General features: G+C 38.4%; 1 protein-coding gene across 2 annotated transcripts in view; it reads left to right on the top strand.

The window, feature by feature from the left end:
- Positions 1–25878, top strand: part of SOX5 (SRY-box 5) — a 404814-nt gene that overhangs the window by 74565 nt on the left and 304371 nt on the right. For both annotated transcript variants that reach the window (XM_025214719.1, XM_025214720.1), the window contains exon 3: positions 15945–16155. In XM_025214719.1, coding sequence (XP_025070504.1) covers positions 15945–16155 — 211 coding nt within the window. The remainder of the gene's footprint in view (positions 1–15944; positions 16156–25878) is intronic.

Here is a 25878-nt window from a genome sequence, read left to right as displayed (position 1 = left end):
TTCTGGTCCACTTCTGAGTCTGCTGTCAAGCATACTGGGGAGCCTCTCCATGCTCCTGTGGGATGCTCCATCCGCCCCACCATGACAACATTCATGAGCCACCTGGTACCTTGAGGTATGTAGAAAAAACATTCAAAGCTGTGTCTATATCCAAATCACCGAATCTTTCCGAACCTCTCTGAATCGATTCGGAGGGTTTGGATTCAATTCAGAGAGAATAAACGGTCTCCTGATTCTATTCGGATTCAGAGATTCAGCCACCAAATCAGGCTGAATCTCCTCTGAATTGAATCAGGGACTGAAGCTTCGCACAGCCCTACTGCATATATAGTGTAATTACACATAGCTTAGATTCTGGTGATTGATCTATGTACATTTAGGGATAACTGATGCAAAACTCATTTTAGGATTAAAGTATATGTAAGTCTGAGGTAAAATATTGAAGAAAAATAGCAGAATTGTTTGCATTGCAGATACGCTTGTTGCTAGAAGTGGTCTCTTCTAATATGAGGCTTGGAGGGAAGGTAAAAAGCACCCTGGATGTTTTTATAAACGCATGTGCCACATTAGTCCATGATGCTAAAATAAGGCTATTGAACAAGAGAGGGAAGAAACCACCACACAATAATGATGAACATACGTGCATATTAACATTATTAACTGAGTAAAAATTCAGCCAGAGCCCATGTTTCCCTGATGCAGCAAAACCAACGTTGATATAATAGGCTTTTGAACAATTGTGTTCTAAAAGATTTCTTTAGCCTCAAGTTAAGAAATGTGTGTATGTATATGTACATACATGTGTGTGAGTGTGTGTGTGTGTGTGTACATATACATCCTAAACATTGTATCTCTGTGTATGTGATAATTTTCTCCAACCATATGTGTGTGACTTCTCTTCCTGTTATCCACATTTTGAGGGAGATTAGACTCCTTTCAAATGGACTGGTCTGATGTTTCTGAAAATGGCTTTTGCCTGTTTGTGCTTTGGACAGTAAAAAATAAACAGGAAGCTCTCTGCACGGTCCCTGCTTATAATGTCATTTGCATGTGATTTTCACTGCTCCTCCAGATAATTGAATTTATTCAGGCAATTTATTTTTAAAATGTGCAGTCTCCATGCATGTACTCATCTTAAAGATAAAAAGAAAACAAAACCAAACCCCAGAACTTTCATCTGCTTCTTTTTCTGTTATATACATTCATAAGTACATATACCAAAAAGCATGCCCATCTATTAGAATAGAATGTTAGAAGGAAAAGAACCAGGGGAACACCCCCCCCCCCTCCAAAATGTACTGTAAAAAATTAATTAAAAAGATGAAGTGTGACTCTTGTAACCAAATACCCTGTCTTTGTGTTCACCCCCTGTCTGTGTTCAAGGTCTCTAGGTGCTCAATAGGAGCTTTTTAATTATTTTTCCCTGTTTGATGTCACTAAATATAATGAATGGATTGCAGAGGACTTTTTGTGGAAACCTTCTGTGTGTGTCAGCTCGCTGCTCGTAGGCACAGTGATACCTGGCTGGATCACATCCTGAGACTCTCTCTTAATATATTTTAGACCAGAAAAGACATATTGTTTAAACACAAGCTCTGTTACTCAAGTGATGCTTCTTTGTCACAAATTAGGCTTGCATGTTTCCAGATAAAGTGGAGAAAACTGTATGTCTCTTATTGGGTTGGGCAAATGTGTATGTTTTTCAGCATCAAGTCAGCATCACTCTATGATGACTGAAAGCTACAGGGAATACTCAGAAATCAGTGATCCAAAGAGAAATTTAGGGCAGAGTAGCTAATTTCAGAAAAAGTTATTCATCCTTCCTCCGATGCTGGATAGTTTGGTATGACTAGTGGAATGACTGTTTGGTATAATTTTGTTAGTTGTATGAAATACAGTGACAAAGAGTAATTTATAAGCAAAATATTTCATTGACATAATCTGTTACAGTGACCTGAAAAGGTTTATTTGTCCACTTCAGATTTGCAAAAAATAAATTAGATTTATCTGCCTTAAGAAAGCAAGGGTTTGTCATCCCTGGTAATTTTGGTAGTCGATTGGGGGAAAATAGCACCCCCTTCCTCCCAATTTTGGAACCATAAATATTTTTTAACTAAAGGTGCTATATCAACCTTTTAATCATTTTATCTCAGAGCTTCCTTTATAAAAGCCTGCATATTATAGTATGTGACTAAGACTAAGGCAGGGTGAATGAACGGAAGAAGTTGAGTCAGTTTTAAGCTAGAATGTACTTCCTTTTTGGGTTTTTATCCCCCAAACATTAGTTTATTCATCCACAGTTAAACTAACTTTTATATACTAGGCCTATGCACATTTAAATGTTACTTAAAACCTATTTTTAGCACTGGAATGGGATTTAAATGGTGAATAGGTATTATCCTTTCCTACACAGCATTGCAAAATGTAAATCCTAGTTTTACCCTGTGAGAGACTGTGAGAGGGGAGGCAAAAGCCCCCCTAACTCACCCCAGAACCCCTCCCAATGCCTCCCAGTACTCAGTGCAGGGGCAAAGAAGAACAGCAGCTGGAAAGAAACGCTGGCACAGGCTCGGCAGTTCCAGAGCTGGCTGAGCCTGCCAATCAGCAGGCACTGGGGGCATGACTTTGGCTAAGCATGGGCTGCTCAAAAGGCAGCTGGGAACACAGCTGAGCCGGGGTCAGGGAGAGCGGAGAGGAACACTGGTGGGAAGATGCCAGCTGTGGAGCCGGAGAGCACAAGCTCCAGACACAGGGGATGGAGGCTGAGTATCTGCGGAGAGCACCGGCAGGTAAGACGGGGAGCTCAAGCCCTGGGCACAGGGGGATGCTGGGGAGCTCCGCTGGAGGGAAGTAATGCCCCGGGATGCCCAGGAGAAGAGCGAAGACCCCGACAGGGTACCCAGGCACCATGCCGGGGAGTGGCAGCGCGGGGCTGCTGACACCCTCAGGCAGCCCAGCCAGGAGGGAGGCACAGAAGACCATGGAGACCAGCGCAGGAGACCCAGGCAACGCTGGCTGGTGGGACCCAAGCAACTGAGCCGCAAGTCAGGTGAGTTCAAAGGGGGAAGGGACGTTGACCCAAGGGGGGCTTGCCCAAAAGGGCCAGCAGGGGCACAACACAGAGTGGGTGACCCTTCCAAATGCATACTAGGCATAGAGGGACAGCAGAGTCCTCAGCAAGACCTAAGGCCCCTGGGAGACAAGATCCCAGGAGCCCGTCAGCAGACGCTGACCTCTTATGTTCAGTTTTCTTCTAAGTTACAGTTAACCGCAGACCAGGGCATGTTTAGTTGCCTGGGCTGCAGTCCAAAGATGAAGGATGGCCTTGGCAGGAGTGATGGCCAAGATGATCCAACCCATGGAGGCGGGAGGCATGGATGAGACAGGATCATCCCAGTGTAAGACCTGCGGAGAGCAGAGTCCACCCCGGCCATGGATGTGGTGAGGGTGGGGTAAAGGCGAGGTTGGAGCTCCACGAAGAAACCCAGGGTTGAGATCTCCTCACGCCACCTACAGGAAACTGCCTCCCAAGAAAAAGAACAGCAAAAATCAAAGACATGGCAAGAGAGTAGGAGCAGCACCCAAACCATCTTGGTAGTGCTGAATCCAGATTTCACCCTGATGTTGCTGGGGAGGAAGGGACCAAAGCCCTATAACACTTACCAGCGACAGAGACACTAAGTTCTATAGCAGTGCTTCTCAACCTTTTTAGATTTAAGGCATCCCTCAGAAAATGTCAGCTGTTAATTTTCACTCATTATTTACTACAGGAAATAATATAGCAATTCTTCTGTTGCAAAGAACTCAGGCCGTAATTTTTTTTAACACTATGGATTCCTATTTCAAATCTCTGGGTTTATCTTGTGAATCATGTCTGCACACCTACCAGTGCTAACATTGTGTGGCACCAGTGGCATTCTTGTTGAGAATCACCGATGCAGAGGAATGAGCAGATAGCTGGAATCTTGAATGCTTAAACTAGTCTGCCACTGAATCATCATGTGGATTGGACAATCAGTTCATTTCGTTTCCTCAGTTACCCTAACTGTAATACTACATAGGAGCTTTATGAGGATTAATTAATGGCAATTGGAATAGCCCTATGATTTATAAACACTATGCTATCACTAAATGTGTTTGTTTAATTTATTTTGTGATTTTGATTAAACATTCTGATAAGTACAGCACCATATGATCAAGCACAACCCATTATGAGATCATGGCACTTGCACAAGTTCCAAGTAAAATTAAATTCAGTCTTATGTAAGTACTCTATTATTTTCAATTCATTTACTTTATGTTTATCTTGGTAATTTCTAAACACCTTGCAAATATCTTCCAGCATTTTCCATGTGCTCTTATTTCCCCCAAAGCCCAGACAGACATTCACAAGCACCAAATTTTGTTTTGCTGGGGTTGTATAACAGAACTTAATAGAATGAGAATGTGGTTGGTAGTGACATATGTATGAGGGAGAGGGGGAATATTTTTTGGAGAGAATGTAGATTTATTAATAAATGTAGAAAACAAAGATAATAGCAATTAACTGAAAAAAACCAATATATTGTGGAATTAACCTTACTGTCATTCTTAAAAAAAGAATAAGGGGATCAGTAATAGACAATTGTAAATTAATTGGTAACCTTGATAAAAAGCAAACAAGAGAAGTCATAGAAAATTTAAATAAATACATATCCTTGAATTTGGAGGCCTAGATGGCATACATCTAGAATTTTTAAGTGAATTAACTAAGACATTTCTGAACCACTAGAAATTATTTTGGAAAATTAAGTCAATCTGTTCCCCTGACTCTGAGTAGTACTTTACTCCTAAACCGTCCTTATGGAGGCACAGAGTAAACAGATGTTATTCTGCTTGAATAAGGTAGATTCTGGCCCTGTGAACACCCCTTGATCTTCCAGAATTTTGCATTAAAAAAGAAAGCAAGTGGTGCTAATCTTCCAAAAGGAGGAAAATAACAATTACATTATTCTGGCAACAATCATCCCAGGAATCTATCTGTAACCTTTCAAAAAGCAATGGATCAATCTGGGAAAAAATTAGTCTATAAACATGGAGGGAATCATGGAAACATGAGAAATACACAATACACCAACATTTTCTGAAGACTTTGGGGGATTTAGGCTGCATCTTCCATAGATGCTATGATGCGTGGCTGAACCCTGACATTACTTTGAAGACTTAACCATAAAGAACAAATTGCATAAAAAAGTAATATTTGTGGATGACAGTGCTGAGGGAATTCAGTTAATACGTGTATTTGCATACAACCAAAGTATTTAATACATTGTTCCATACATCTCACTTGAAAATGTCAGTGATGTTGGATATGACTGGTGTCATATTGCTTGAAACAGATTGAAAGAATTGTAAGTAAAGAGTAGTGTTAAAGGATTGCTGGTAAATTTGGCATATGCTGTTTTATTTATTTATTTATTTATTTATCTGGTTTAAAATCTTTAGTAAAGAGGTGGGAATAAGAGCATACTAGAAAACACGAGTATAACTTCTTGATATCCTGCCACATTAGAGGTCAGAAGGGCTAGGGACAGACATTCAAAAGCCTGAGCCTGAATTGATTCAATCTTTGCAGGTTAGTTTAACCTGGCTAGGCTAAATCAGTTTTGTAACCAGACAGACATCCCAGAAATTCAGGCACATATCTGCAGTGGCTCAGGCTAGAAGCCAGGGGGTGCTAGAGCAGCCCTCCCTTCCCCAGGGCTGTGCTGAGTGGGGTGTGGCCAGGCCTGGCAGGACACTGTGATTAGGGAGGGGTCCCCCCCCTTGATAACAGAACATTTATCAGCTCTATTATCAGCATTTAACACCCCATCAGAAAACAAAGCCTCGCTCATTACAAGGTCCTCTTAAACAGTTTTTTCCAAAGGAAGGAATGCAGGGACATTACCATCTGAGCTATTGATTACCTCCAAAAAGCCCTAAGCATACACTGTCCTATATGCCTTCTACAGCATTAGCTAGCATACCACATGCTGGCTATAGTCTGTGTTGTGGGAGAGAGGAGGAAAGCAAATGGGGGGATGAGGTGGGAGGGCGGGGAAGTCAGCAGACCCTGATGTGCCTTCAAGTCTCTGCCAGAGCTCTGGCCAGGTTGCAGAGGGGAGGTGTCAGCCCTGCTGTGGAGCAGAGAGCCCTGCCTAGCTCAGGATGTTGGGGTATCTGGTTTAGCTTAAACCAGCAAAGGGTGTGGGACAGATATTGCATAAACTGGTTTGACCCAAATCACTTAAGTCTGATACATTCAACCAGGTTTATCTCAAACCGGTTTCCACCATTTTCAAACTGGTTTATGTGCACTGAACATCTGTTCTGTTACAGGTTTAAACCAGTTTCTGATCACTTAAACCGGTTTATGTGCAATGTCTGTCCCTAGCCAAGAGAAGCTCATGGTGGAGCTCTTTCAACTGTAAGTTACCTGCTAGTAAGCCTTTTGCTATGAAAATCTCCATTTTTCAACCATTTCCTCTTACCCTAGCTTGCCAGGGCCTGGATTTGTTAACCTTCTAGGCATGTTGCAAGCGCCATCTTTTTCTACCCTGACAAATATATTCATGTGTAATATATTCATGTGTAATCCTTTACCTAGTTTTTGCTTTGCAATGTATGGGTTAGGCATTCTGGGTTTTTTAGAAATTTGGAGAAATAAATACACAATTATAGAAGTTTAAAGAGGTCATTTAATTATAATACATAATTACTTTTTTTAGTTGAACATCAGGGAGAACAGAGAAGTAACAGAAAGATAGCTTTAAAAACTGTGTTGGAAATAATAAAATGAAATGCAGCCTGCAAAATGATACAACAGGAGAAACATTACCGAAAACACAGATAATCAATGGGAGGAAGGCTTTTGGAAAGCAGTAATGCTGAAAGAGATTTAGGTGTGATAGAGCAAATTAGATATGAGCTTGCCATGCAGCATGGCAGCAAAAAAGGTGGTAACAAGGAGGTAATTGTCCTCCTCTTCATAGCTCTGCTAAGATTACATATAAAATATTGTGTTCAGATCTGGGTACCTCAAAGATCTCAACAAATTGGAGGGATTTCAGATACAAGCAACATAAATGATTAAAGGGCTGTAGGAGCTGATTTGTGAGGAAAGATTGAAAGGGCTAAATATTCATAGAAAAGTTAAATATGGCTCTGCAGTAACTAAAAGAGGTTATGCTAACATCTTAAAAATGTGAAGAGTACGGACAGAAGAGAAGAATTGTTCAAGGTGCTAAGAAGGGGATGTAAGTGGAGTAATGGGTTGAAATAAAAGAAAGGAAAATTTATGTTGAATATCAGGAAACATTTCTTAACAATTAGGTTTTTTAATGTGTAGCATACTCACAAGCGTAGGGAAACTTCCATTGTGTGAATCATTTTAAATAGCCTGGATGAAACAACTTTGAATGGATTGTCTTATAGGCACAGCCTTGCATTAGATGTTTGATAGATTTACACTGCCTCAGGAGGTGCATTAAAGGTATTTTCTCCTTGATAATCAGGGTCCTAGTAAAAAGGCGCAGGCTGTTGCAGGCCCTCATGAATGCACTATATGTTCTCTCTTCTTCATTCCCGCCATTGAAACACTGCTGTCCCCATATAAGGCCTGGTGGCCTCCAGCACAGAGGTTGCAAGTCTGGCCAAGCCTTGCATGACTGTGGGAAAGCATGAAGTATTTTACTTAATTCCCCAGTCATTCCCCTTTTTGAGGGATTCATCTGGAATCTGGCCCTTAAGGAACAATCTTCCATTGGCCACTAAGGAGGGAGGTGATCTTTCAGCTGTTTCCCATCTGTAAGTTTTATTCAATCATAACATGCTGAAAATACAGAAAAAATGGAAGCCTTCTGTTATTGTCAGCCTATGGTATCTTTGTTTATTTGTATCACTTGATTTCCGTTTAAATTGTTCTTTCCCATTCCTTGAATAGGTCAGCATTATAACTGGGTTTTTTACATAGTAAAATGGTATGTTACAACAGTCTATACTTTCTAACAACAAGGGTATATTTAATCAGTTATGAAAATTAGTAATTTTAAGTTTTAAAACTATGTTCATTTTATACCATGTCAGTTCCAAATAGCAGAAGAGTTCAATACTTACTGAAGACAAGCCAAGCAGTTTTGATGAGCAGTCTTATTTTTGTGTAAAGATCACCCATAAGACCTTACCCTCCGGAAACAGATCATAAATGTCTTAAAGTGCTTTTTCAGGGTTTTATTTATTGTTTTTAAACATACAGATCACTAGCAAGAAGATAACGAGGCTGTCATAGTACAAAATGTTCTTTGTTTTTACAGGTTGTAGTTAACATATTAGCAATTCTCAAAATGCCACTTTTGTTTATTAAGTGTTTTCAAGAGCAAGTGAAAACCTACATTTCATTCTGGAGATTGGTGTTTTTGAATAAAGAGGAGAATTTTAGGAAAATGGGAAATAACGGTGTGTGACATCACTGCTGTGATCTGTTACACAATGTAAAATTGTTAGCATTATTATTTTTGCTATTCTTAACATCCCTCACCCAAAATATGCAATTTCTTTCTTTATACAAGGAACACTTCATGATGACCTAAACAAAAGATTAAGAAAAGAGTTTGGGTAAAAACAATAAAATAAAGCCTATGGGTTCCACAAACATGAAATAAAATATAGTGCTGTTTTCAAAATGCCCTCCAGACCGGATTCCCTTCTTCCAAATCCTGTACTTAGTTATTAAACCATGTTTCATGAGGATCATAGAAATGAAAATATATGTTGGATTATCATGTCCAAACTCCTGCCAACACAATGTAGTTTGGTGGTAGAGATCATTAAATAGACACTAGAATACTTTATTTGAACACAGAGGGAAGCAGCAATAATGGCCAGAAAGGAATCCAATGCCAAGTGATGTATCAATGTGTTAGATAAGGAACTAGATATACTCTTCAAAAAGCCTGATAATTCATGACAATTCTAAAATAAGTGTCCATAGAAAACCCAAAATACTCCATGTTAAGCAGAGCCAAGAGAAATTTCTTTCTTAAATCAATTTTAATTTAATTTGAGTGTAAGCTGGTCTTTGTAAGTAAATATTAGGGGTGTGTGAAATGGGCCCTAGTTGATTCAGATTCGGCTCAAATCAGGGACAGTGATTCAATTCACTGATTTGGATCACTGTCCCTGATTTGATTTGACCAAATCCGAATCTGAAGATTTGATGCTGTTTCAGAGATTTAACGATTCAGTCATAGACACAGCTTTAAATGTTTTTTCTACATACCTCGAGGTACCAGGCACAGCTCGTGAACGCTGCAGTGGTGGGGCAGATAGAGCGTCCCACAGGACTGGGGGGCCAGGGAGGCAGGGAGTGGGGAGCCCTGCATGCTCTCCAGCAGACCTGGAAGTGGATTGGAAGTGCTTTTGGTCCACTTCTGGGTCTGCTGCTGAGGGCACTGCCCCCACCCCTTCCTGTGGGACACTCCATGCGCCCCAGCATCATAGCATTCACAAGCCGCCTGGTACCTTCAGGTATGTAGAAAAAACATTTAAAGCTGTGTTTATGCCCGAATCGCTGAATCTCTCCAAATCAATTTGGAGAGTTCTAATTTGATTCAGAGAGATTAAAGGGTCTCCTGATTCATTTTAGATTTGGAGATTTGGGCACTGAATCAGGCTGAATCTCTGCCAAAATGAAACAGGGACTGAAGCTTTGCACATCCCTAGTAAATATGTGTAGCTATGTATTTACTGGTTAGAACATCTCTTAACTAAACAGAGTCCTTCTTAACCCTCTTCAAAACAATGTAGCTAAAATGTTTCTCGCCTATAACTATGATCTCTTTAACCAACTCTACAGAAATGGTGACTGTCTTTATCTCCACTTCTGTATTACATATCAGCCACTCTTCCTCACTTTTGAGAACCTAATTCTTTAAAGAATATGTGTGTGAGTACAGTGGGCTGTTTCCATGGGTCTGTTACTGAATAAGACCCTGAATTTATACTAATTTCTCCCTTCAGTTTTGTTTCCTCCTTTATCCATTGCCAGCCCCATGTTCTGCCCAGTCCTGACTTCATAACCATGTCTTTATCCATTTTTTCCATTCTGTTTTGTACATGGTCTCTCTCTTGCTCCAGGTGTCCTTTATTGCCTTGTTCAGATACCCTCAAATACTGCTCCTTTCATTTCATTTCTTGTCACTGATTAACAGTGCTCTCCATAAGGACAATCATAGACAAAAGACTTGTTTAGATATAAGGTGGAAACAAAGAAATCCTACATTTTTGTTTTAAATGCGTTTGCTGGGAGAGCCTCAGGAAATATGCATTTCATGTTCTCTCAAATGCCAGGGGTACAGTCTCCACTGGGCATAGTTATAGCAAGACCCTCAGGACATCAAAAACCATATAGTACAGGACTCTCTGGGAGGGAATATTAAAATCCACCTAAGTGATTTAGGAGCACAATTCCTGTTGAAAATCCACTTGGTCTTAAATCAAATACTTGTCTTAAGTTTAAGATTTCCTGTGACATTTCTTATAATTGATGGAATTTTTAAAAATGGTGTATTTTGTTTCTTGATATTATACAAGATAGGCTTAAAAGGTTTTGAAAAAGAGGGGGAGAGGTATTTCTTTCTGTATGTGTATTTGTATTAAAACATGGAAATATCAAGAATGTCAGGTTTGGTCTTTCTCATTTTTGCTGGATGAGGTCTTTAAGGTAGGTCTTCCACGTTTTATGATGATCTCTCTCTCTCTTTCTCAGTCTCTTTTACTTGAAGTACTCTGGATGTTCAGTCCTTGACAAAGACATCCTTTCTCCAAAACATGTATTAGATGTTGAAGTTAAATAGGTGTAAATAAAAGGCAAACACTTTTTTAAGTAGTCTGTTGAAAATCCCTTGCCTTCACAGTTGCCGTCTTTTTTCTGCTGAAGCCATCAGTTCTTACACAGTCATTTAGGGCAGTGTTTCCCAACTAACGTGCCGCAGCACAATGGTGTGCCATCAGAAATGAACAGGTGTGCTGTGGAATTTTGCTGTGGCAATGAGCTGTAATGCTCTCATAAGCACAGGGATGGACAATGCCTTAAACAGTGTGTCGCAGAAAATTTTTATTAGTGTAAGTGTGCCTTGAACAGGAAAAGCCTGAGGAACACTGATTTAGGGTACTCCATGTACCCTAGGAGCTAAATGTATAATGGAGAGGGGAAAGATTACTATCTTGTCTTCTTTAAATGCTATAAAAAAGCAAAATATGGGCAAAAGTCCAACTTAAAAATGTTATGTTACTTTTAATCTAAAGGATCATCTGCTTCTTAAAATCAAGCTATAGTAGTGCTTGCTTCAAAGACATAGGTATCTTTTTCCAGGTGCTTTTGGCTGCATCCCCGAAAGCCTCCTTTCCATAATCATTTTATACTACAGATGCATCATCCTTGCATAGCATATGGAGATAACTAACAATTTCTCTGAATTTCCTTTTGTTTTGGTTATTGGTTGGTTTGGAATACAATTTTAATATCACAGGAACAAGTTTTCTGCACGTCTGGGTTTAATTTCAGATTAGGGGTTGAGAAGCTGTAGATGATCCTTGGGATCTAGAGGCTAAAACGAGAGGCCAAGATCTACCTGGAACACTAAAAAATACTTGAGAAATCTCACTGAGACATATGCAGCCTGTTCTTTCAATAAATACCACACCATTGCTTCTTAAAATTGGAAAAGGGTCTGAATCAGATCCTGGAAATGGAACCAGACTATTTTTAAAGATACAGTTGGAATGAATGAAGTTCTCTTAACAGAAAAATGTTTGCACTTTTTATGAGAGCAAAGGTAACATTGTGTAATCTTTAAAAAGATATTGCTCACGGAGGGTAAGTCCATTGTCCAGTGACATGACTTTTCCTGTCAATCACAAAGGTGACAAGGGGGCTAGATTAAGTAAAGCTTGCCCAAGATTAACAAAGGAAGATTATTGACCTCATCCTGAAAGGGCAGAAGTCTGTTTTATCATTAAACCTTGGAAGAGATATTCTTCCATAGGTGGAAACTTGTTTGGCAATATACTGGCCACTTTCATATACATGAACACGTCTTTCTCTGGGCTCCAGCTCTGGACAGAAGCAGAAGATAAATCTTGGGTCAGTCTGGTTTTCATGGTTGGGGGAGAAAAAGTACAGTGTGTCTCTATCAAACACAATCTTTGTAGGTTTCTGGCTGCCATCTGAAGTGGGGAAAACAAGAAACAACTACATCAGGTGCTGGTGAGTACAGTCCCAGTTCAGAGTTTGATTGAGTGTTGTGCCAGCACACATTAGCAGGCAGTTCACAATGTAAATGAACAATAGAACCCCATGCATAAAACAGCTGCTAACTACATAAAACTGTTACAGGGATTAACAGTGCCAGAGGCTGAAATGTAATCAAACTTGAACAGGTGAAATGGTTACATAGCAGACAGAATTTTCCTGAGTGAAATAGCAAGTGTCTAGTTTTCTATTGTTGTGGTGACTGGGACTTTTAATATTTGTGCAGTTTCTTGAACTCCATAAACATTTCCTACCATAGCATCTATTTAGATTTTTTTATGACACCCATTACAAAACTGTAAATTGCTTTTCTCTCAGAGTGAAGTTGTGTGGATTTGTGTTTTAAAAAGAGAAACCTACTAAATCTCACTCGTGCAGAAAATTTTAGACAGGTTTGAAGAAACCTTTCTTGTCTCTAAGAAATTTGCCCTGTATTTTTAGTGGGATTTTTTAATTATCATGCCTGGTATGATTTCTTAAGGATTCTCAACATTTTTTTTTTTTTAGCTTCATATAGCCATTAACAAGAGATATCTGTTTAGGGAATTCCCCTTAACCATTAATGTGCTTTTGTTTCATTTTTGTTTACTGATAATTGAGTGCAATAGAATAAAATGAAATAGAAAATGAAGATAGTAACTAAGCATTTCAAGTTGTGTTGTAACATGATTTTATTTTAAAAAATCATGGTCTGGTAAAGTTTGTTGTTTTTGATTTGCTGAAGTTTACACACGTCAGTCTCATTAGTACTAATATGCAGTGTGCATCTCTTCCTACATACTGGGAGGAGAATAGATCCTTTTAGATGGCAAATATCACAGTAAATGTATGGCCCAGATCTTTTTGGATTAAGAATTCACTGGTATTCCTTAGTGCTAGAACTTGAATTCAGCTATGGCTCTAAAATGCATGTTTCAATTAAGTGCAGCATTCAATATATAACACTTCCATATAAACAGCTAGTATATGTACATCCAAGCACTACGTATGTACACATAGAAGCAAAGTAGTTTTTACAAGAAATGGAAACAATTTACCTTTGAAGCAGGATGTTTAAATTATACTTTATTTCACAGATGTTTATTCATTTGAAATATATCCAGGGCTCAGATCTGAGTTATATTTCCTGCTATCAGGTCATCTGTCTAGCTACCTTGGTACTTGTATTTTCCTTTTGTGCTATTTACACAACCAGAAGTTATCATTACATCAGTATCTGTACATACCCAAAATAAAAAAGGCAAAAATCAGTTTGCTGTTTTATTTAGATATCACATCAGATTAAAAATCATTACAAAAAGACAGAGAAAGAACAGTTAAGAATTCTTGATTAATAAGCCCCTGTGGCAAATGCTTCTTGCCCCTTTATGTGTGATATATGACATATACAAAATAATGCATGATTATTTTGGAGGCCCAATTTGGAATAAAAACAAGGAACTCTTTGTAAAATTGCTAGCAATACTTATTCCTAGAGATACTCGATGACATAGGCTGAGTCAAGTTACTATAACCAAGGAAAGCAGTTCACAGCTTTGTCTTGAGAGGGCAAACAAGTAAGAAACTTTTCAGAATATTTCTTCTTTTGACCTTGCCGATGAGAGAAAAAAAATGCAGCTTTATGACAATAGGTAGGAATGACAAGTCAAACTTGACCTAATGCTAAAGGTAGCTAACTTGCAAGTCTGGACCAACATTTGAACATTTATCATTCTGGTCCACACTTGCAGTAAAACTGTTCACGTCCAAGTTAACGCTATGCATTATTGAAACCTTTTGTTAGCAAAAGATAATTTTTCAAGTACAGGCCAAACCTGTGGGAAGGTTCAAGAAAAGGAGTGTTTCTGTCAAATTGGAACAGACTATTTTTTAGATCCTGATCCAAAACAAACTCATATCAATAGAGAGGCTCCCATTAGGTAAGGCTATTGGAGCAAATAATGGGCCACATTCTGATCTCAAAGAACTTCTGAAGTCAGTCCAGAAGGCCAGAAGTGTAACTAGCTGGTCAAAAAGGAGGGTTTTTTAAAATACAAAATTGTCTTTTTGCCAAAAACAAAATGTTCTTTGAAAAATCAACATTATTGATTTTTCCTACAATTTTTAGGCTTCAAATTTTGCTTAAATTGTATTAAAAACCATTATGGAAATGCTTTTGGGTTGTTTTTTTTAACCGACAGCTCACCTTTTCAGTAAATAAAGAGTGCAAAATTTGAGCCAGTGAAAATAATTAGTTAAAATCTGTTGTGGAAGATTTTACTCAAACGGCTAACAGGTCGTTATCCAACCCTGTGACAACGAATTCTAAAAACAATTTGGATATTTTAAAAATGATCTAGAACTGCTTTCAGAATTCTGTCCACTGATATTTTTAGAAACAGCAGTATTTAATGGGCACCTGCTATACAAAGAATAAGGACATATTCTGTGGATTCAATTGGAGCTAAAGGAGAACAGAAAAACCCAAATAGAATAAACCACTGAAAATAGATAACAGATATAATTATTTTTGCAACATTAGGTAATATAATGCACATTGGGTGTGCCTACATGAAACATTTACTGTGGAGTTTACTAATTAGCTCCAGAGAAAGAGAGAGAAAGATTACCATAAACTTGGCAGCAGGGTAGTACTTGTAAATACATTATTGCACATGTAGATGCACCCATTGTGTAATGAAATTATGATCTTCATTGAAGACATTGAAATCCCATATTTAAATGGGATACCTAAGTATTTGCAATATTTGGTCCTAACATAGGAAGAAAGGATTAGAGTTACACATAAATAAGAATCAGTAATGCAGAGGAAATTGGTTTACATACTAGGAGAAGCAGAGGGAAAGAAAAGTCTCACATTAATGAATGTAAGTTTGTAGGTATTGGAGCCAGATTAGATTCCCACTAAAGTCAATGAGAAAGCTCCTGTTGACTTTAATGTAAGAAGGAGTGTGCCTATATACTAGAAAATCATGCTCTTGTGTCACTGTGCCACCTATGAGTGTCATTAGGACCACCTTTGTAGAAAATTTCTTTAAAAGGGATGAGGGTGTTAGGTGAAGGAGGAGAAAAGAAAATGAATTAGAAACTGTAAAATGATTGCTTCTTCCCTTAGAGATGGGAGAGCTACTTGAACTGTGAGTTAAAAAAATCATATAGTGCAGGGCATTTAATATCTGATTGTTATTTCATTTCCAACAGCAACTAGCCATCATGGCATTAAGTACTTTAAAAGGCAGGAAATTAATGGTCCTAGGGAAAAAATTGAAGATTGCACATAGAAAGCTGTAAAAGAGCAAACAATTAAAGGTAATCAATATCATTGTTATTAGAAAACCTATAAGTGCAACACTTCTCCTCAATTAGAGAAAAACTGTATTTTATGTTTTTCTCCTGCAAGCTGATCTTTGCTCACTTCAGCCTGTAATCTTGGTTTATCCTTTATGGAGAGGCTTTGTTCTGGATGTTTTTGAAGCATTGCATTTCTTTTGAAAGGTTTCAACAGAAGAACAAACAGCAATGAACTCAAAGAACAAAGGGTTGTTTCTTTCTTTCGTTCTTTTTCTTTCTTTTTCCCCCTAAATTGTTTCATCTGATGTCTCTCCTCTTTCAGGAAGTTGATGGCAATAAAGTGATGTCTTCATTTGCCCCGCACAACTCATCTACCTCACCCCTGAAGGCAGAAGAAGGTGGGCGTCAGAGTGGAGAGTCATTGTCCAGCACAGCTCTGGGAACCCCTGAAAGGCGCAAAGGGAGCCTAGCAGATGTTGTAGATACCCTAAAGCAGAGGAAAATGGAAGAACTCATCAAAAATGAGCCAGAAGGTAATGCGTGGGGAATTAGACAAATTTTCTATGATTTTTTTTCCTTTGGGTATCTTATCTTCTCCCCATTTCCCGCTTTCTTTGCCTTTTTTTGCTGGCAAAATTAAACCCTAGGCTCACCTTCATTAAGAATAATTTCCAGGAGTGTCCTATTATTTCCAGCACTTGTTCAGCTTCTCCCTCATGGACCACTGCTTGGCTGTGTAAAGGTGAGCCAACACCATCACTCCATGAACCACAAGTCTACTCAGAGCAGGACAATTGGTATGGTGTTAACTACAATGGTGACAGCCTGTGAGTCATCTACATGAGGGCTCCAACATCATTATCACCTATGGAATTGGAAACAATGTTATTAATGAAGGCACATTTTTGAAAAAATACATATATACTCATGTAGACACAGCCAGTATTTGAAGGACAGAATCGAGAATTTGGTACACATGAAAGCTCTTGGATCAAGTGTGCCCTCATTCATAATCCTGTTTATCTACAGTACAGGAACTGTATTAGCAGATTCAGGACAAGCTTCCCCTACATTCTTCTATCATAACATTTGGGGATCACTTCTCAGATTTGAGTTAGTACTGGAGTCTGTACCCCTTCAGTCATCTGCTACAGTACCAATGGACATCACCCTTCACAAGGACCACAGAACAGCTTTCAGATAGGAAATATGTTCAATCCCTGTTAGCCTGAACTAGATTCAAGCCAGTGACCTAAAAGCAAAAGTCTCCAGATACCATTACACTCCCCTGAAACATTCAGAAAATATCATTGTAGCTGTTTTGACCATCTTTATTTATTTCAAGGCTTCCAGGGATTTGGTACCCTTATGTGAACCTACTGCTACTTCTTTCTTAATTTTCCTTGCAGTACTAATCATGACCTGAATTTGTATCTGTATATGCTTCTGTAAAAAAAAATTTTTTAAGTGGAAAAATCTTACCCTCAAAGCCCTCTGTTCCCCACCCCACCCCCACTTCTCCTCCCCGAAATACCCTGAGTATGAATTGATGGTGTTTGTAGTTTGAAAAGTTGTGGCAGAAGTTTGGACAACTTCTATATTTAAAGAAAATTGGCTTGTGAAACTACAAATGCAAGCATAGCCCCATTCTTGCATATTTGTACACATGACATGATTGTAAATTAGTCTTCTCCTCTTGAATGGGGCCTTCAGTGAGAGTCTGCTGGAAAACAAATGACGTTTAGCATTTTTTTAAAGTATTAAATAAATTGGAACATTCTGGTTTGCATTTATGCTGACTTTACAGCCATGACCTATCTTGTGCCTTTGAGTGGAAAAGACCTTCTATATTGTGTCTATGTGTAGGGCAATGGGGAAAAGAAAAGGCCAGATTATTTATGGGATGGCAGGGAGAAGGGATTTCTGGGCAATATGTAAATACGGTGTTGAGTGGGAGGTTGTGCATGCTCCACAGACTCCATTAAGGAAAGGCCACAGTTAGACATGAGAATGGTTACAGAGCTTGTGCATTATCTCAGCTCCACTAAAATGAATATATACAGTACAAACAAAAGATCTACAGCTTTGTGAAGAGATTGGGAAGGGGGAGGGGGAGAAGCAACTGAATGTTGGCTTTACAAATGTATGCAACAGAAAATCTTTTCTTCTCTCTAGCCATTGTTCTATTGTCTTTCAAAGGCCATTAAAATGAACAGCAGGTTGTGATGAAAATTTCATTAAGCCCTACTTAAATCATTATAAGGGTGCCATATTCATGTCTCTGCTTACTCCCCATCCAGGAAAGAAAAAGAATAGAAAACAGGGTTACCCCCGTCCTCCCTAAAAGCAAGCTAACAAAAGTTCAGAAGTTAGAGGAGAATGGGAATTGGGATATCAAACAAAAGGAGGCCACTGAGATGAGTTGGCTAGGAAGAAAATTAGACTTGCATAAGAGCACTGAAAGGTGTGTGGGGGGGGGCAGGTATGTCATCTTAAGGAGCTCACCCTCCTTCCTTCAGCCAGTTTGATTTTTTTTTCCAGGAGCTAATAGGGAGGGGAGGGGAAGTTGCACCCTCAGTTCTCCACCAAAAGCTAGCTTACTCTTGTAACCACTTCCACTTTCAGACATTCTTGTAGCTACTGTCAGGTTTTCTTGACAGACTTGAAGTGTGAAGATTCCTGCCATTGCTAGTTGTTAGTCAAGTATCATATACATGTTTTCTCTATGTGTAGGGGCATTGATAAGTGGTGCTCTGTACTCTGTGCAGATAACAACAGTAGATGGTGCTGTATGTATCAGTACCAGATTTGAGTCTTGATAGTTTGCAGACCACTGCACAATGAGGTTACGGTTTTGGTTAAGTATTACCATTTTATAAACATTAGTAATAAAACTCCTTGGTTTCTCTCTGGGAAGAGAGAAGAACCATTGTGCCAGTTATGGAATTTTCATTGAGTACAATTTCCTTGAATCTTCGTGAGTCTAGAAATGAGAGAAACTCCCATTTCTTCGTCCACACACACACACGAGCACATACACATTTATCTATTTTGCCTCGTAGAATGTGCTGCACTTTTTGTTTCTGTCATATGAAAATGCATTTAGAATCACTGTAGGAAACATGTTAGTAAAACATTCAAACAACAAACTAGGAGCAGATTAACTCTTAATTTACAGAAGGGTGATTGGGACCTCTAGAAGGATTCTGACTGAGACTTTTGACTGTTGTGCATCTGAAGAGTTTACCACAACTGTGAAAGTCACAATATTGTAACATTTACACCAACATATTGTAATACAATATCATAATATTCTGAAATCAACATCACAATATTGTAATGAAATTATATGAGATACTATAATTATTGTGATATTATGATGTGACGTGATGCAGTGTCATGGCATCGCTTATATCCCAAAATATAAATTAGGACCCCAGATAGTCTAGTAAATTTCGCTTGCAGGATATTAATTGTTTCTTCAAAATTGGGACAGCAGAGAAATATTGGATAGGCAAGTTTAGGGCCTGATCCAAAGATCAGGTGTTCCAAAAGAATAGTACAAGGACTGAACTTGTTAGGAAGATTATTTTTTTTAGCAGAGAGGAATCAGTTAATGATAGCATACATATCTCTTACAAGATGAACATAAAACATTGCAAGCTATGCAATTTGACTGCAAATGATCATTTGCAAAATTGTATGGAAATTAACTCTTTTATTTGTCATGTTGTGTGTACTGTGTATGTGCACACATGCTGATTGGAAGAGGTAGCATTGCTATATAATTATATAATGATCTAAATAATGTTTTTGCTGAATATTTTCACTTGTAAAACCCCCCACATGGGGAATTCAACTTATCTAGTCATTTCAGAGATATGTACAAGTTTGTCCACTTCTTGCTTTCTGTTCATAAAGTGCCTGCTTTTTTGTGATTTCTGCTTCATTTTGGGACCTCATTCTCAGTATTTTTCTCACTGTACCATTTTGCTCTTCCCTTATGCAAGTGTGCTATGGAGAATAAACCTTTACAATGTGTAAATGTGCAGCACTTAACAAATATTAAATCTGTGGAGTTTTACTCATTGAAGATGCACAGTATTTTTCCCCACTTTTAAAAGTTCTGCAGAAAATCCTTGTATGCTGCTTTAGTATTCAGGCCCCCAAAGGCATAAACCTATTACCAGAGTCATACAATGTTATTTTACATGAAACATCCCATCCTTTCTAACTTAGACTTCAGAAAAGGAGTCAGTCCCCTTTCATTCCTGGTGTACAATAATGAAGATAATGGAGTGGGTTTGGAGAAGCCTTATATACTGTGACAGACCTCAAGCCCTTGCCCTAAGGGTCGTCCTTCGACCATGGGATTCCTTTTGCAACTAAAGTCATTAGGCGAATGAAGTACAGGCATGTTTTTTCCCTCCTATTTTCTTAAGGCATCAGAGGATAGCAGAGACTCTCTGTCTGTCTGTTTTCTCTTCAATTATAAAAATGAAATGGAATCTCTTTTAAGTCCCTGAGCTTGACACAAGTTCATGAAAGCAAACACCAAAGCAGCCACTTACCTTTTTTTTGCACTATTAACGGGATTGGATTCCTGTATTTTAATTTATGCCCTCCACACTTATGGAAAATTAATTTTTTCCTTAAGTTAATGGTGTGCCAAAAATTAGCAATGGGTTTAAGTGCTTTTTTGGCTTCTTATATCCCAGAAACTTTTAAAAATGATTTTGAGTTCATCAGTTTTTGATGTAGCAATTTCTGTACCCACAAATCTCAGAACTTAAACTTTTGGATGGACTATACTGTATGCAAATGGATACCTGGACATAAAGCACCTTGCAGACATTAAACAATCATACTGTCTGTGTGTGACTACATGTGTACACGTGGGTGCCCAGTCACTCCTCTACAGTGGCTAGTGCCCTTTCCTCACTGAAACCCCTGTTAAAAGCCTTTCTACTATGTTGCAAACAGGGAATTGAGTTAATTTTTTGCAGTGTCTATTCTTGTTTCCCACCCCTATTTTCTGTCTACCAGTTTGTTTCTACTTGGCTTCTCTGAGCAGGTGTCATCCTTAAGTGTTTGGAAAGCACATAGAACATTGCAGGTGCTACTGTAAATAAATAATATAGAGTTATAGCAATACAAGTATAAATATATAATGGATATATGGTTAAAGGGGTTATTCTGACGTGTTTGGATGGCTTTAATAGGTGATGTGAATATTATAGTCTCATCCATTGTAGTGTGCTGCAATGCTACATGTAATTATTTTGTGGGAAAGAAAGTGATGAGAGAGGTCCCTGGGGCATGATTTTTGTCTTCTGAACAGCCCCTAAAGGCTATTTTTGTTTGATGTTTAAGTTTACATTATAAATCACAACACCTGTTCTTGTGGTAATTTAAATAGCTGTTCTTTAAGCAGTTTTTTAGTCTGCAAAAGTGAACCATATTGGATTCAGGCTCTCTAGTTGAAATTTGATCTCAAAATATCCTCTAATATTATGAAACTTTTAATCACCACCTCTTATAAAGAAATCAAGAGGTCTCCCTCTTCTTAAGCCATAAATTCCAAAGCAGGCCATTAATGGGACCAAGAAGGGAGGCCTTTGAAATGTAGACTCTTGTTTTTAAATCACATCTGATGAGGTGGGAAAAAAATAAAGTGAACAGATCCAGGGGAAAAGCCTAAGGATACTCTAATTGGCTGAGGTTTGAGTTTCTTTTGTTTGGTTCCTCACTATCCCTTTGACAAAGTACATGCTGAAGAGGCTTTGTAATGCTGTTCTACTGAAGGACAAACAAGGGTACTTTTCAATTGAGTACTTTTAAGTTTTGTTCCACACACTCCTGCTGCTGTGGAAGGATGCTCCAAGAGCATTGTGGTTACATGTTCATCTATGCAGTCTGTCACCAGACAACATATCTCTTGTAGAACAAGCCAGCATCTAACCTCCCTGCATTTCTTTCAAAGACACCACCATATGGAAATGTGCATTCACATAACTGCTGATAAAAAAAAAAAGTTTATGAAACAAACCTATATGAAAAGAAGTTCTTAAATGCCACAGTAACTTAAATCTTTGTTAACGAATGCTTTAACTTTAGAACAGAGATAGCTGATTTTGAAGCTGTGCCAGCTCTTACTTGCTCAAAGTGAAGTTTGTTCATTTGTCACCTTCAGTATTTAAGTATTTTCTTCCTAATAGTTTAGCCTTATAGTTATGGTTCTTTTTGAATGTTTGATTTTTTTTTTCCGAATTCACTTAGATTCTCTTCTAAGTCTCTCTCACTTCCATCCTCAAAGGTTCACAGCTTTTGGATTTTTCTTTTCTCTTTTGATAAAGGTATCTGAGATGATGATACAGCATCTTAAATATAAAAGGAATGCACTATGGTCAAGTGAGATTCTAGTTTGTCATGGAATCCATTTTTCTGTAGAAAGAATGAAGTCCTTCCCCCACCTTCCCTGTCTTACAGACAAAGTCTCCTCTTATGGGTCACATAATTAAGATTTTTTTCCAGAATGTATTAATCTCAAAAGCAAATAAGCAGCAGCAATAACAAACCCTGTATCCATTACTTCCTATCTTTTGCATTGCCATGTAAAAGAGCTTAACTGACAACTGGCTTCCCACTTTGCCAGTCCCTCTATCCAATCTCACCACTTATTTGAATGCCTTTGGTGCCCCCAAAATGTTTCAGCTAAATAGGCTGGCAGTCTGTTTTCCTTGTGTGGTTCTTTTTTTTTTTTTTCTTTTGGCAAGGCCATAAGCATTTTGAGCTTCATTTTCAATATGTGGATCACTGTTGGAGAAGCCTCTGACCCAGACTGTTAATATACAAATATACATGAGGGAATGTGCCAGCTCTTTTTGTAAGTTTATGAGCCACAGCTTTGGGGGATGTCATTTATTCAAGAGTGAAGAGCCAGCCACCTGTTTCTCAGGCCTCTTGTTCCTCATATTAAAGGTTCAAGCCCTTGCTGCATAGTAACATTCTAATCTGGGCAACATACGCAGCGTTTATCTGAAGCCTATTTGTCAGGCCAACAAGGTTTGTGGGGCTTTTTTTCCCTCTCCCTTACCCCCGAGGCACTTGTCATGACCATGCATATTAAAATTAATCAGACCTCCCAGGCCTGTGTGGCTGTGTGGTTTAACATGAAGAAGTGGATATCAAGCATTTGCCCTAATTAAATAGGCCTGCTTGGTTTTGTTCTAGTGGGTGCTTGGTCCTTTTTTTAATAAGAGCTGCTTACAGGCAAGGCACGGCCAGCACTAGAGTTAGTGGAGAGCTCACTTCAAAGTTTTCTATACCACCTGCGCCCAGAATACTGAGACCTGAAGAGCTCCCAGTGTTCTTTCTTAACTGCACTATTTATGGAAAATAAGTGAGAGGAAATATGGCCAAATGAGTGAGAGAGTGATCTGGGAAGGAAAGGCTAGTTGAGATGAGCATGTGGATTGGCTTTTTGAAGTTGATTAAGATGGCCTATCATACTGTCTGATTAGCTTTACATCTCAGTCTGTGTCATGTGCTATTCAGAAGGATGCCTTCTTTCTTCTGTTTACGCATGTAAAGGCCTCTGTGTGGAGCAGGCTAAGATTCACAGAAACTTTCAGTTGCTTTCTCACTTAATGAAGTGGGCTCATAGATTTTAGTTTGATACAATTCATTATTTTTATTGTGTGTGTGTTTTACTTTGATCTTATTTTAATGTGGTTTATATGTTATTTTGAGCTGGGTATTTTACAGGAGAGTGTATCCATCTTCTGCATTATAAACAAGCCTGTGTTTGAAAGGTGAACCTCCTTTAATTTTTTTTCTCTTTTTTTCCATGAGATGTTATAGATGTGTAGTTTTTATGTTGCCTCAAGAAAAATCGTATTGTGTGTGATGTTTCTCTAATGTGAGTATTAGAAACCGGAGAAGCTGAAAACAGAAGCAGATATTATAGGGTTCATCTTAATAAATTTGTAGAATTTCAGGAGAACTAAAGCTATTCGCAAATTTTAGCAAATAATTTCAGCTGAGGTAAAGTTTTAAAAACTTGCATTTACAGTAGATATTTTCTAAATAAAGTATTTCAACATTTTTTGGAGATAACATTTTTATTTTTAAGTATGCCTAGTTGCTGTTTTTTTAAGTAAAAAAAGATTAAATAATCTGAGAATGAGTGTAACATTTCATTTTGGGTTGAAAGAAATATTGCAGGTTGACCTGATGCTTTGCCTCTGCACTGAGATCAAGGTTTGATAACTTTACTGAAAAACCCATGAGTCTCAAAGTTCTAGAATAAAAGTAAAGTTGGGATTTACTCAAGAAAATCCCAGCAGTGCTTGCAAAAAAAGTGTTCGGATGTCTCTGCACTTGAGAAATTGATGTGAGGAGAAGCATAGGTTAGCATTAATTTGTTAAGTATCTGAGAGCTCCCTCTAAACCAGGGGCGGGCAATTATTTTGGGCACAGGGCCGCTTACTGAGTTTCGGCAAGCCATTGAGGGCCACATGACAGGCAGCCAAGGGCAGATTAATGTTAATTTCCTAAAGTTTTTAGGGGCCCTGTGGGCCAGATAGAATGGCCTGGCGGGCCGCATCTTGCCCCCAGGCCGCATTTTTCTCACCCCTGTTCTAAACTCACTCATTATGAGTCGGGGGACAAAATTTGGTCCATTATATTTTAGTCAGACTAAAACCATTTCACAGTTAATTTCCATCTGAATGTTGGAATTTCTACGTCATCTCAAGCCTCGGCTAGAAACATTTTTGTGCATCTAGGGCATTTTATTTTAAGGTTGATTCCTCTTAAGTTTATCATTTTTCACGTGTCAGACAGCCCTGAAATCTCTCTTCAGTAGGAACCAATAAGCATTTATCGTAAGGAGACTAGAATCTGCTATTATTATACCCTGAGAATTTGCTACTTCTTCCTTATGGAAATTGTTGCAATCTATATATGGGCAGAAAGCAAACCCTACTTTTTCTGTTTCCCTGATAATTTGGCTTTCTGAAATAAAACCTGGTAGGTAGATACCATTGATTTAAAAAAATATAACATATCCACATACTAACTCATGTTGTCATCCTTTTTTAAAGAAGGGTTATTATTGTTATTACTATTTTATTATTTTATTTAAAACCTTGGCACAACCCTAATGTAAAGAACCATATTGACGCTGCCAAGCATCTGTCTGGTGCTTGACAGCATCATAGAAACCCTTCCACTGCTTCATCTAGGTTGCTATTGGTTATTTAACAACACAATGCAAACTGTGCAGTGTGGGTGTATATGAATTGGAAAAAAAGATTGGAGGGGGAAGGAACCCTGCACAAGTAAATACATCTTTCATCCTATCTTTTGTCTGGTCTGTTTGCTGTGTGCTATTCAATATTCAACGGAGCTTGATAGTTATGCAAAAGGGTGAAGAACCTTTTCTTGACCCTTTATTCTTCTGCTTTCATCTTTATACTGAAAGTTTTGTTTTCTGTTTGTCTTATTGTCACCTGGCTGTTGTAGAGAGATGTCATCCTTGTTGTTGTTGCTATCACTAGTGGGACATAAGCATGCATTTATGAAACACTACTGATGATTTCGCTTGGATAAAATGGGCATCTCAAGAGGTAGAATATAAAGTTAACCATGACATGCTTCTGGGGCAGTGCCATTCTTTCACAGTGACATTTTATTTATTTATTTATTTATTTAATGAGGGAATGAAAGTAGAGAATGATAGAACAGATGAATACTCTCCCCTTCTTGCTAAATAATGTTCTGCTAGTGCCTGCGCGCCTCTGTGAGGTTCTCTGAAATGTTTAGCCTTGATTTAATTCGTATTTAAGATCTCTCCTCCCAGCACATTAATATAATGTCAATGTAGAATGCATTGCATGGTGTAATTACTGAAGAGAGCGGTAGTTGGGAAAACAGACGGTAATTGAACACATGGCTGTTTATTACAACAGGACAGTGCTCCTACGCTGGTATTTAGAGCATTAATAGGAAAGAATTGATTTGTTGTTTTAAGATGAATTCAATCACTGTTGCTTAGGCCTTTGTTTGTTCAGGCCGAGTTATGCTTTGTTTGTATAATGTGCCCAAGAGGTTTACAGACTGCAGCATGGCATTAGTCATGCAGAAGGCTTGGGAGCAGAAAGCCATTCAAATGAACAAAGGACATTTTTCTTTTTGGTTCTGTTTATCTTCCTCTGTAGTTTTGTTACCTTCTAATCTCATGCCTATTTTTC

This window comes from Alligator sinensis, unplaced genomic scaffold (assembly GCF_000455745.1).
Source record: "Alligator sinensis unplaced genomic scaffold, ASM45574v1 scaffold1024_1, whole genome shotgun sequence".
Taxonomy (NCBI): domain Eukaryota; kingdom Metazoa; phylum Chordata; order Crocodylia; family Alligatoridae; genus Alligator; species Alligator sinensis.
The sequence above is the reverse complement of the archived record's forward strand: the minus strand, read 5'-3'. Positions and strand labels throughout refer to the sequence as shown.